The sequence below is a fragment of the Phycomyces blakesleeanus genome (genome assembly GCF_001638985.1).
Source record: "Phycomyces blakesleeanus NRRL 1555(-) unplaced genomic scaffold PHYBLscaffold_18, whole genome shotgun sequence".
Classification (NCBI taxonomy): Eukaryota; Fungi; Mucoromycota; class Mucoromycetes; order Mucorales; family Phycomycetaceae; genus Phycomyces; species Phycomyces blakesleeanus.
The window spans coordinates 956,636-969,455 of record NW_017265151.1 but is presented as its reverse complement, the minus strand read 5'-3'; the positions used below and the strand labels follow the sequence as shown (position 1 = coordinate 969,455).

The window sequence follows — 12,820 nt, the reverse complement described above, 5'->3', positions numbered from 1 at the left end:
AATAAAATAAAATAAAAAAAAAGTTGTTAGAGATCCTTTTTTTTTCTTTTGTTTTCTTTTTCTTTCTTGAATTCATAATATATATATATAAAAGAAAAGAAATGTATTGTTTTACAATTTGCCTGACAGGTGTCTTATTTGGACTCATGGCTTTTGCTGGGAGCTCGTCGGCCAAACCGATAATTGCTGGTCCTACCGTACGAATGGCAGCCACAAGTCCAGCAAATGGCCCAAGTGTGGCTATCAAGAATGAATCGAGTTTCTGTCTGTTCTTGCCACCCCGTCCTGGATTAGAGATCGCTCCTTATGAAGACAATGCCCTTCCATTCTGTACAGCTCCTAATCTTGTCCCTCACTCCAAGCCAATACCACAAGGTAAAAATGATAATAGTATTGAATTAATTTTTATTGTTAATAATCTTTTTCTTTTTCTTTCTTTGAATCAATATAGGCTTTATTACTACGGCTCATTACTTAAAGACATCCAAATACGAACAAGTCACTGGATACCTCAACATCTCAAAATACTCTCTCAAGTCCAGCGACGGTGGAGGTCAATACGATTCTCATGCTGGCCGCAAACCAATCGGTGCGTTCTGCAGAGGCTATGACTTTTTTGTCAGCATGATTGAGCCTGATCTCGGCCGATTCTGTATTCGATGTTGTCAAGACACCGTAAGTAAAGAATATACATTTGGTTTTCTTAACAACTAATTGTTTTTTTTTCTTTCTCTCTCTCTTTTAGCTTGACTGTCCTACTGGTCGATCTGAATATGGCTGTCTTCGTATCATCTCTGGTGATTACTCAAAGCTTGGATCAAACTCTACTCGATCTAGCAGAAACACTACCATGTCTTCTTCGTCTTCTTTTTCATATAAAGATGATAGCAAGTAACTATTAATTGATTGATTAATTAATTGATTAATTAATTATTCATAAGATAGTTCATCTATATTTCTTATTGAACAGTAGTGATTGATCATTCTTGTCGCCCCATGTCTTTCTCTCTTTTTATATATAAGCATTTATGTATATATTGTTTAATTAGAACACAAGAAGATTGTATACATTTTTTCTTCTTCAATTTAATAAGTATTATTATTATTATTATTATTATTATTATTATTATTTTGTCTATCTATATATCTTGATGTTATTATTTCTTCTTCTTTATAAAGTCATTAAATAAAGTACAATACAATACAATACAATACAATACAATATACTACTTTATATTACTTTATATGTATATAGTCAATTGATTTGTGGATAAAGGAGACCATTCAAATACTTGTAGATATCTTGTTTAATCTCCCTGAATAGGCCACTAGTAATATAAATAAATAAATAAATAAATAAATTATTGTATGGAATGTACAAGTGTGTGCTGTACATATAGAGATATACCGCAAACAATAAACATAAATGTATAGATGTGAATAATTGTCGTATTAATTAAGATTGTGAAATTAAAATTAAAATAAAATTAAAGTAGAAATATCTAATCTTACCTATCATTTGTATATAAATTATGGTCGTTATTCAAGTAAATAGGGCGGGAGGTGCAGCTTCTTGCACGATGCTGGCTGTCATGTTGGCATCACACAGGTACTGAGTAGGAAATTCAACAAGGTGGCCTTGGATTTCGTTTAATTTGTTGAGAATTTCATCATTGGTGTGTAGATGTGGATTCGCGATATGACCTGCATGTACATTTGCGGTGTCAGGAACAAATTTGCGGTGCCTCTCGAATGTATGGACTGAAACAACCACATAATTATGTAATTAAGAACAGTGAAATGTAATTTTTTTTTTCATTTTTCATTTTTCATTTTTCATTAGTAATAATTGTATTGGTTCTTAGTATTAGGGCTAAGAAATTTGACTTTGGATTATAAATTATTATTATTATTTTTTTTTAAAAAAAAAAAAAAAAACATTTACCAGTATCATCTGGAACACAGCGAAACAAATGGCGATAGACTTTAGTATTTCTCTTGGCAGTCTTTTTCCAATTGGAATTAAAGGAATCGATTAGCGGATCCAATACAAGCCTGTCTTCGGTAGACAGTCCATCATTATTGTTATTGTTATTGTTATTATGTTGGGAGAATGTATGGTCCTGAAGAGGAAAATGGCCGCCTTTTGGCCCCTGAAGCAACCCGAGATGCTCTTTAAATAATTCTATCCTTAATGTCAGTGCATATCTTCCTGCCATGTACTGATTATATACATAACACAACATAACACAACACAACACAATACAGTACAGTACAGTAAAGTACAGTACAGTACAGTACAAGAAATGTACAAATTTCATACATATACATATATCAAGGATACTTAGTGTCTTTTTTTTTTTAACATGACAAAAATAATAAACAGAAACAGACAGACAATTATATATATATATATATATATATATATATATATATATATAAACTTACAGGCTCTCCGTTCATTCTCGATGGCACAAGGTCTGTGTCTTCAATAACAACTGCAATTTCAGAGTCTCTGTGGCCAAGTTGGGATCTACCCAATCACACCCAAAAGAAACAAAAGGAGATCAGAACATATATATATATAAAGAGAGGTAGGTAGGTAGGTAGGTAGATAAGATGAGGCAAAGTGAGGTGAGGGGTTGTTAGAAAAGGAATCAAAGAAATTTTTTTTTAAAAAAAAGTTGTACAAATGTGTGGCTATTTTTATTTTATTTTATTTGCTTTCTTTAAAGAGGTATATTCTTTACCTGTCATTGATATTGGCTTTTATTCGTTTTGTACATTTTACATATATACACAAAAGAAAATTAGTACAATTTCAATAATAATAAATAAATATTCAAATCATATAAATCAAACAAGTAAAATAAATATAAAAGGGAATCTTACCTGATCCACATAAAACAATCTTGTCATCAATGATCATCAATTTGGAATGAATGTAAACCTGTTCGGTTACATAGTCTAGACGCCCATCAGACATGTTTCCTCGAATACATCCTGGCACAAACTTTGATGCCTGCACACCCACGTCCTCTGAGCCAGAGTGCACGTGTATCCGTTTTTTAGCCTTGTGGTGTTTTGCGCTATTAAGAATAAGAGAAGCAGGCACAGGCACAGGCACAGAAGTAGGCGCCGAGGCAGAAGCAGAAGCAGAAGCAGAAGCAGAAGCAGAAGCAGAAGCGGACGCAGACACAAAAGCAGGAACAGAAGCAGGAACTGAGGGATACTGATACTGATACTGATACTGATAGTTGTAGTTGTATTGGTTTTGGCTCTGATCTTCACTGTCACTCTTTTCAGTCTTACTTTCGAACCCTCTACTCAGTGTAGTGTCAGATCCTGTCTGTGCAGCTGTTTCTATTGTAGGCTGTCTGGACAGAATCGATGATTCATGTGGTACAAACGGCTCATTCGTAAATTGCTGTTTAGTCTGTGCGTTGTCACTGGTGCTAGTGCTATTGATATTGATATTGATATTGATATTTGTGGTGGTCGATGTGATCTTTCCCCAATTCCGTAAGCTGTAGAAACTAATGTACTCTTCTGCGGGTATATTGACTGCCTGTAGTCTTTCTAGAATCGAATTCCCACCCCTTGAGATAGACATATATTGGTAGTGAGCCACTGATCTACAAGAAAGACAAAATAAATAGACATGGATAGTTTAGCTATAGAGACATAAGACCATGTGTGTATTATACCTTAGAGACATGGACCTCAAATCAGTATTGTTAAAGTCTCCTTCGAACCCAGGGGCACACGGAATTACGACAATGATTCTAAATTTCTGGCCTTCCCAATGTGCACGTTTAATACGCTCGACTAGGGCCTATATGCCAAACATATTCATAAATACATAAATACATACATACATACATACATACATACATACATACATACATATGATTTCTTGCTTACTTAATCTCAAAAATAATACATACCTCTCCAATCTTGTTCTTGATAATCTTATCATCTGGATGTGTGGCTGCAACTATTAAACAAAGGCAAAAAAAAGAGGGGGGGAAGAGGGAGAGATTGTTAAAAGATACATCCCTAGATATTTAGATTCATTTTGTCATTCATGCCCATTAGCACTTACTGAAGAACTGGTTCTCTATGTAAATAAAGTGTTTGGCTTTTGATATACATTCCATATAAGCAGTATAAATTGAATGCTATATAAAATTACAAGCATGTATATATATTTATAAATCATTAACACTTCTTTTACCTCAATTCCTTTTTTCTTCTTCTTCTTAAATAGATATACTCCTATTGTCTATTCTGGTTTATTATCTGTTATTTCCTTTTTGTTTACCTCTCTAGGCACACCTTGACTCCAACCAGCACTACTCCGTACAACTTGAATTCGACAAGTGCCACGAAATTTACTTTCGTCTCTACTTGATACATACTCTCCTTTTGGCATCAAAAATGGCAAATCACTACGATCTTTAGCTCGTGTGGACTTTACAAAATTCCATCTTTGTACAAAGTGCCGTGCAATATCTCTAGCCGGAGGACCAAGCTGGTAATAAACCAAACAAAAAAAATAACAAAAACAACAACAAAAAGAAGTATTATTGCTGTGTATATATATACATTATTCATCTTACCATGGCTACATGAACATCATGCCACGGCATTCTTGGTGTAGTTTTCTTGTCGATAAGGGATATATTATATTGAGACACTATATATATATATATATATATATATATTTATTTATTTATTTATTAATATTAATATTAATCAAGAGAGTAATTACCATTCTTAAAGTCTTTTATCCTTGGATTGGAATAGTCTTGGCCAGGAAAGATTTGATTGTCTGAATTGTGAGGCCCACCATAGTCACTCAATGTGTGTTCCTGTGTGTCATATCGACTACAAGTAAAATTAATTTCAATTTCAATTTCAATTTGGCTTGATTCTTTATTAATCAATCAATTGGTTAGTTAATACAATACCCAAAGCATAGGTCAAGACCTCCAATAAATGCCAGTCTGTGATCAATCACTAGAATTTTCTATTTTGATTTTTGATCCAAAGAGGCTTTAATATGTATAGATTACAAGTTAAATAATCACAATGTCTTTACCTCATGGTGTGCCCACAACCACAGGGTTGTACTGGCATGTCTTTGCACTATTATCAACAAACAAACAAAACAAACAAACAGAAGAAAAAAGAGTAAATAAATGTATGTAAATTTGAAGACCATGGTAGTTTTGGATCTTGGTACTCGATATTCATTAATCAATCAAGAAAAGGGTTCTTACCGATAATGTTTGGGTGAATGTTGCTCAACCAATCGACGGTATGTTGGGAGTCCAAAGGAAGGACAGGTTGGTTCTTGTAGACGACAATGTAGATCAAAACACCCTGGCTCGCTTTTCTTTTCAATAGTCTGTCAATCCGGTATTCGTCATTTTCTTTTGGAGGTCTTTGAAGATACTATATATAATAAAGAAAAAGAAGGATAGTCATTAAAGTAAAAAAAAAAACAAAAAAAAAGATCATTATTTTCATAATACACACACTAATATATCAAGATACCTCTTTAAATTTATTTATATTTGACCAAATACAGAAGAAAGAAAGAAATACTTACAAGTTCTGGACTCTTTATTATTGTTATCATTAGTATTTTGGTTTATACACCACATACACGCAAAAGTATGTTTAATGAATGAATGAATATCAATAGAACAAATATGTACATACGCACAGTTTCTGTTATCCTACTCACCAGCCACCAGTCTTCGATGTATATTTCAGATTTTGCTGATAAAATTGCCTCTGCAACAGCCTCAAAATAATCTAATTATTAATTAATTGATTAATATATATATATATATATCTAATTACATACAATTGTATTTACCTTTGGCATCAATAAACCATTTTGCTTTTGCAAGATTACGGGGTGGTGCAAACGACTTGAAGCGATGATTTGTCACCCAGGTACTCTCTTTCTGGACCTTGACCAGATTTTCCATCCACTCGTCACAGACTCTTGTGGTCGGACACTTTAGTTCAATTGATCTCGAGCTGTTTGATATTCTGATCCTACTGTTCTGATGATACGCTGCAAATTTCTTGGTCACACGAGAGACCTTGAAAGTATTGTCAAAAAGAAACACATCACTAGGAGAAGAACAAGCAATATCTTTTGAAAACGCAATATACCTATATATATATATATATATATATATACACACACAGAGATGTTAGTAAGAATAATATATATATATATATATGCTATGTAACATACGAGTCTCTGAGTATAACCCATTCTTTGCCTCGTCGAGTCGGTCTAAAGGACTGGATGAGAGATGGAAGCGCCGGACTGACTTTGGTCTCTAGGTAGCCCTCTTTTCCTTTCCAGCCCATGTCTTTTACGATACTAATCGCACCGAGTTCCAGAAACTCACAGAGGTCTAGGCTTGTTGAAAATCTAGAGAGCTGGATGATTTCCTCGAGGTAGGTCTCCAGACCAACCCTTCTCTTCATCAATGTTTCATGCGACACCCTGTCCTTGTCCTTGTCCTTGTCCTTGTCATCGTCGGGTTGCGAAATGCGGATGATCAAGGCGGTGCTGATCAACCGAGAAAGCTGACTAGGAAAAGAGGGCGGGTGGGCTAAATGACTCGAGACCTTGGCTTTGAACGTGAGGATCAGATGGAGGTTGTAGACTTCGATGATCGAACGCTTGATAACCCACTTGATGTCTCCGTATTGAAGACTGATTCGAAATATCCACAGGCGCTGTAAACCAGATTGGTCCAATTCAGAGTCTGTCACCGACACCTTTTTATATGTATAAATGAGTGAGTGAGTGAGTGAGTGAGTGAGTGTGTATGGGTGAGTAAGAAGTACTTGCCATTAGATTATCAAATATAATAGGTGACTATTATCATCATCATTATTTTATTTTATTTTGGTTGATTAATTTTGTACACAGTCCCCCCACCCAATAAGCTGTGTTAGTCTTTTGAATAATTCTTTGGCTGTGTTCATGGTAGTTGTTGGGCGCTCACCAATCCATGTTCACGACCGTCTGTATTTTGTACTTTTTTTTTGTATTTCGTTATTGTTGCAATTAATGTATATATATATATATTAGTAAAAAAAAAAAGTGTAGAAAGTATTCTGGCAATATAATCAAAGAACAAAAAAATCAATATGTACATACCAAGCGGTACTGAATAATCTTGGTCCACATTTACATGCGAAAGAGCATTGACAACCCGTAGTTTATTCAATGCCTTTTCCCATTGGGTTTTTGGTACTCTGGCCACTTGCTCTAAAATATTATCATTAATTAAATGTCCATTATCCATATTTGCAATGCTATTATTGTTACTACTGGTATGGTATGGTATTTTTTTTTTTTACCTGGGTGGTCAAGGGTGTGTGTAACATGGTCTGGTTCAAGCTGAGTGTCATGAGTGTCATGAGTGTCATGAGTGTCATGAGACTCACCAAGAAACTCCTCATTGTTGTTGTTGTTTGTGATTGTCAATGCATCCATAGTTGAAACTTTGGTTGCACTTGTACGCTGTTGGTCGGCTGGGCTGGATATTTGTTTTATATCAGGCTCAAACGGATTTTCAAAATAGCCTGACTTTGATTCTGCTAGATCGGCTGCCCTTGCTCCTTCTCTGGCCACCTCTTCCATGCAAGGTAGATGATCATCGATGCTGTCAACTACAGGGCTATCATACACATAACCCCGGCTCTGTTCATACTTGTATTTGTATTTGTATTTGTATCTATAGCCATTGACATAAGCGTAATCATAATCATAACTGCCACGTTCATGTTCTTGTTCATGGTTTTCCTCTCTTTCTGATTCAGGTAGATCCTTTTTTGGTTCTTCTGCTACTACTTTTTGTTGTGGTTGTTGTGGTTGCATTGTAAAGGACATTCGTTGAATGAGCGAGTTCCAACGATTGGTCGGGCTTTGATCTTCATTTTTGAGAGATTCTTTTGACTTTCGCCTGTCTCTTTGATCTCCAGTAAATCGATAGAGTGGAACATGCAAGCTAGAGTGGTATTGGTTACATGATCCGAGCTTTGTTGGTTTCTGGTGTTGTTCTTGTCGTTTCTGCCCAGAAGTCTGGTTTACAAAGTATTCAAAGTTGTTTGGGATTGTATTTGCCATGATGGCTATCAGTCTGAATAACCCCAAAAGGAATTATAGATTAATAATAAGAGCAAGAGTAAGAGTCAAAAGAAGAAGAAGAAGAAGAATAAGGAATATGTCCTGTTCTTATAATACTTATTGTTGTTGTATATGTATATTTCTCTCTTTGGTTTGAATATAATTGTCATTTAGCTGAACACATGAATACACAAGCACAGACTGTGTCTCTTTTCTTATGTTCCTTAATGATGATATTAAAGGAATAATGATCATCAGAAGACAACAAGATCACAGCTGCTCTTTTTCTTTCCTTTTTTGTATTTTTTTATTTATTTATATATATATATATATATTATGCATACACTTCAGAATTTTCATATGTCTACCGTTACTGTTACCAGCTAAATAAATGACACTTTACAGCAACAAAAGAATATTTTCTTAAAGAGGTGATTTTAATTTACTTGCATTTTGTATGTTTCTTTATCCAGATGCTCTGTTTATTCCAAGTCCTTTATTTTTATCATCTTTGTTACCAACACAACTTTATACCTCTTGTATTTTCAAACCCCTTCCATGCCTTTACATTTGCCTTTCTTATTATCATCACTTTTACCTCCTTTTTTTTTTTTTACAATTGCAACAACAAAAAAATGAATACAAGGAAGAGTGGATCCACCCTACCTATCTATTCATCTTTTCCTCTTTTACTCATTGTGGCGAAGTTGAGTTTCCGAAAAAAGAAAGAGGAAATAAAAAGGTACACAAAATACACAACCCATCCGTGGCTCGGCGGATTTGAGTCTGTTTCAAGCCTTTTTTTTTTTTATTTTATTTTATTTATTGATTATTTTTGGGAATCTATATTTTAACCTTGCTTAGTTTAGCATAGCATAGCGCAGAGTAGCTTATTATTTTCATTTTCATTTTCATTTTTTCTTTCCATATTTTTTATTTTAAAGAAATTGTAATTCGCAACTCATAATCAGTAATCTCATCTAATGGCAACTCGTGCACCAGTTACTGTACCCTGTAAATACAAGACCGGAAAGGTTCTTGGTAACGGTAGTTATGCCGTTGTAAAAGGTAACAGCAACAAAAGAAAAAGAAGAAGAAGAGTGAAAGAAGTGTTTGGGATTCCGTAATCTTGAGATTCCTCTTTCATCAAACATACTCATCGTCTTTATGTATATATATATATATATATATATATTGTATTCTGGCTTGGGTTAATAGAGGCAGTTCATGTAAATACATTTTTATAATATACTCAAAGAAAGAAAAAAGATAGAGGACCTATCTGATATGCATAGATATGCACTTGTTTGGTACAAATAGATAGAAACTGGTCAATACTATGCCGTCAAGGTTATCAACAAACAACACATGGAAGGCCGAGAACATATGATTCGTAACGAAATCAATGTACTTCAAAAGATATCCCAAGGACACCAAAATATCTTGAGTTTGGTGGATCATTTTGAAACACTAAACAACTGTGAGTACAATCTTTGTATATTTTATCATTATTATTATTATTACCACTTGATATCAGAGGAGCACAAAAGCGCAAAAGGCAAAAAGAAAAAGAAAAAGAACAATAGGAGAATAAGGAGAAATAGAGATAAAGATGTCCAAACCATCAATAATCAATCGTTTATCAAGTATACCTTGTTACTGATCTCGCATCCGGAGGAGAGCTGTTTGACCGTATCTGTGAAAAGGGTAGCTACTTTGAGAGTGATGCTGTCAATATCATCCGTACTGTGTGTGATGCCGCAGCATACCTACATGACCATGACATTGTTCACAGAGGTAAAAGAAAGACATCTTGTTTTATTTGCTTTTATTTACCTTGTCTTTTTTCTTTTTTTTTCTTTTTGCTCTATAGATTTAAAGGTTAGATACCAGCATTTTATTTTTCTGTATCTACAGCCACCCACACCCACACCCACACCCACGTACTCATATATTACTTTACACACGTTAGCCAGAAAATCTTCTTTTCCGAACACCCGATGAAGACGCAGATCTTCTTATTGCTGACTTTGGACTCTCGAGAATCATTGACTCTGAAAAGTTTCACATCTTGAAAACGACATGCGGAACACCAGGATACATGGTAAGATGATGTAACAAAGTGTAGAAAAGGTATATATATATATATATATATATGTGTGTGTGTGTGTATAAGAGAGAGAGAGATAATAGAATTGGCATTATATTATTCTTTTACTATTGCTACATCTACTATCAGTATTCTCTTTATAATCATCTTCATTTTTTCTTTCTTTCGGCTTGGTTTAATTAATAAAGAGTTTGCTTTCCATTTACTCTTCTTCTTGATATTGTTTTCTTTTGTTTGTTTATTTATAATACACAAATAGGCACCCGAGATTTTAACCAAGAAAGGGCATGGTAAACCAGTGTAAGTGAAAGGGATGAGAAGGTGTAGTGGATTGTGAATAGGTGAATGAATGTGTAAATGGGTGTGGGATAGAGTCTTGAGTCTAATAAGAAAAAAAAACATGGTTTGTACATATTGTGTGAATATATATATATATGGTGTATATAGTGATATGTGGTCTATTGGTGTGATTGCCTACTTCTTGCTCTGTGGATATGTTCCGTTTGAGAGAGAAAATAATATCCAAGAAATGAATGCAATCTTACGAGCTGATTATACATTCGATGAAGAGTACTGGGCTGGTATTAGTGAACAAGGCAAGCAAGCAAGCAAGCAAAAAGAAAAGAATGCTCTTTTACTTATAATTGTTACTATTAGCCAAGGACTTTATTAGATGTTGCTTGACACTTTCACCCGAAAGACGTATTACAGCACATCAGGCACTCAAACATCCTTGGCTCGATAATTCGGCTGCCAAGACAAAGGCAAGCAATGAAAATGCTTCCCCGGAACAACAGCAGGATCTTCTTCCAAATGTTCGAAAGAACTTTAATGCACGCCGAACATTCAAAAAAGCCGTTGATTTGGTTCGTCTCTCGAATCATCTCAGACAAAAGCATTCGATATCAATGGGAGACAACTACAAATCCAAGGGTAACCAAGTCAGACCAGTTAGTGAAAGTATTGAAGAGGTTCTCAAGACAGATTAAGCAACACACAAAAATTTAAGCTTGTAATTTTCGATCAATCAATCGATCAATTGACTGATTGATTGATCATTTCACTTACTTATTACCTGTCTATCTATCTGTTTCTTTGCGTAAATATCATTTATTTTTATTTTTTCAAAAATAAATAAATATATATATATATATATAATACAAAATATGCTTGAATCCCCCCTTTTTTATTTCACTATATTTTTTTGATATTGTAGAAACGTTCAGTGATATCTTATATATATTTCTCTCGCACTTCTATTATTATTATTATCAAATAATAAAGCCATTAATTTTGGGTTAAACACGGAATTGATCTATAGTTATTCTATGTCTGTCTGTAATTGATCATCAAAGAATATTGGTTGGGCTTGTATTATCTAGATATCACAAACTAGTATAGTTGTATAATGAGTGAGAGGGCAAATCATATCTTTACTGGTTCGAATCAATTCAAGCTTTAAAAATCAAAACAAACAAGAAGAAGAAGAATGAACATTTACATATTATTGTTATAATTTATTTTTTTCATACTTTCCTCAAATGTTACAGCTTCAGTTTACGGAAGAACCACAATAGAAATGTTACGCATGTGTAACATCTCCATATATACAATAAAAAAAAACATTTTATATATATATATATTATAATTTACTTTTAAAATAAAAGCAAGGCAATTTTCACAAGATTCCCAGTACACACTCACACATCATTATTACAGCAACAATGGCAAATAAGATTGTATTCTTAAAAAAAAACATGGGAGTTTAATAGAATGCCCTTTAACCATCTCTATCAAAATTATTCAAATAATTCAACCAATTTCCCTCCTTTTTTGTTTCTCTTTTAATATATATATATATATATATTGCCGGTAAAATAAATAATATTATAGTCAATAATCATTTACCCACTTATAGCACTACGACGACTATTACTATTGTTATTATTATTATTCGGGAGTATTAGGAGGATACAGGTTTAATCTATTTATTCAATTAATTATACAAGAGAAATCTTTTATATAATTAATTAATTAATAGATTAAACAAGTACAAAGGTTCTTAGACATCTTTACCAAGGCAAAAGTACACTAATCTAATGGGAGGAAATTTTCGGTTTTATTATAAAATATATATATAAAAATAAAATGTCAAATTGAATTCCATCAAATACAGCAAAAGTACAAAAAAAAAAAATCAGGTCCAGACATTCTTCTTTTTTTTTGCTGTGACTGGCTTACTACAAATGAGGAAGGTGCTGTTTTGCAATGTCTCTGTACTACCTTCCTGTTTTGTACAAATAATGGTAAAGGTATTGCATCCTTCAAGATGATAGAACAAGTTGTCACATAGGGGCATATACCCAACGGTGAAAGAGGATTTACCAGATTGGTGGGTTTGACTTTTTTTTTTTTTTGGCCTGCCCCAAAATCCGGATTTAAATCCCATCGAGAATGTATGGACTCTTGAAAGGCGAATTGATAAGAGAAGAGTTTCCATTGATTCCCTGGACAATTTTGATATGGCTTTACAAGAG

At 33.8% G+C, this 12,820-nt stretch overlaps 3 protein-coding genes across 3 annotated transcripts; 2 read left to right on the top strand and 1 right to left on the bottom strand.

Moving 5' to 3' along the window:
• Positions 1-146: 146 nt before the first annotated feature.
• PHYBLDRAFT_148580 (hypothetical protein) lies at positions 147-895 on the top strand (the record flags this gene model as incomplete). The annotated part of the gene is made up of 3 exons (XM_018432111.1): positions 147-375; positions 452-675; positions 746-895. The coding sequence occupies 3 exons, from the start codon at positions 147-149 to the stop codon at positions 893-895; spliced, it is 603 nt and encodes a 200-aa protein (XP_018288702.1).
• Positions 896-1,543: 648 nt separating this feature from the next.
• On the bottom strand, positions 1,544-6,005 carry PHYBLDRAFT_24302 (hypothetical protein; the record flags this gene model as incomplete). Its single annotated transcript, XM_018439836.1, has 18 exons — positions 1,544-1,761; positions 1,946-2,222; positions 2,449-2,533; positions 2,751-2,766; positions 2,893-2,991; positions 3,292-3,635; positions 3,708-3,835; positions 3,948-3,997; positions 4,106-4,181; positions 4,325-4,534; positions 4,623-4,699; positions 4,775-4,890; positions 4,974-5,032; positions 5,105-5,151; positions 5,286-5,460; positions 5,618-5,629; positions 5,756-5,826; positions 5,891-6,005. 18 exons carry the CDS (start codon positions 6,003-6,005, stop codon positions 1,544-1,546), a joined length of 2,175 nt encoding a protein of 724 aa, XP_018288701.1.
• A 3,036-nt stretch (positions 6,006-9,041) lies between these two features.
• On the top strand, positions 9,042-11,444 carry PHYBLDRAFT_135227 (hypothetical protein). The gene is made up of 9 exons (XM_018429704.1): positions 9,042-9,241; positions 9,392-9,402; positions 9,494-9,653; positions 9,821-9,970; positions 10,047-10,054; positions 10,146-10,277; positions 10,543-10,583; positions 10,731-10,879; positions 10,941-11,444. The coding sequence occupies exons 1-9, from the start codon at positions 9,157-9,159 to the stop codon at positions 11,270-11,272; spliced, it is 1,068 nt and encodes a 355-aa protein (XP_018288700.1). The 5' UTR covers positions 9,042-9,156; the 3' UTR covers positions 11,273-11,444.
• Positions 11,445-12,820: the final 1,376 nt, after the last annotated feature.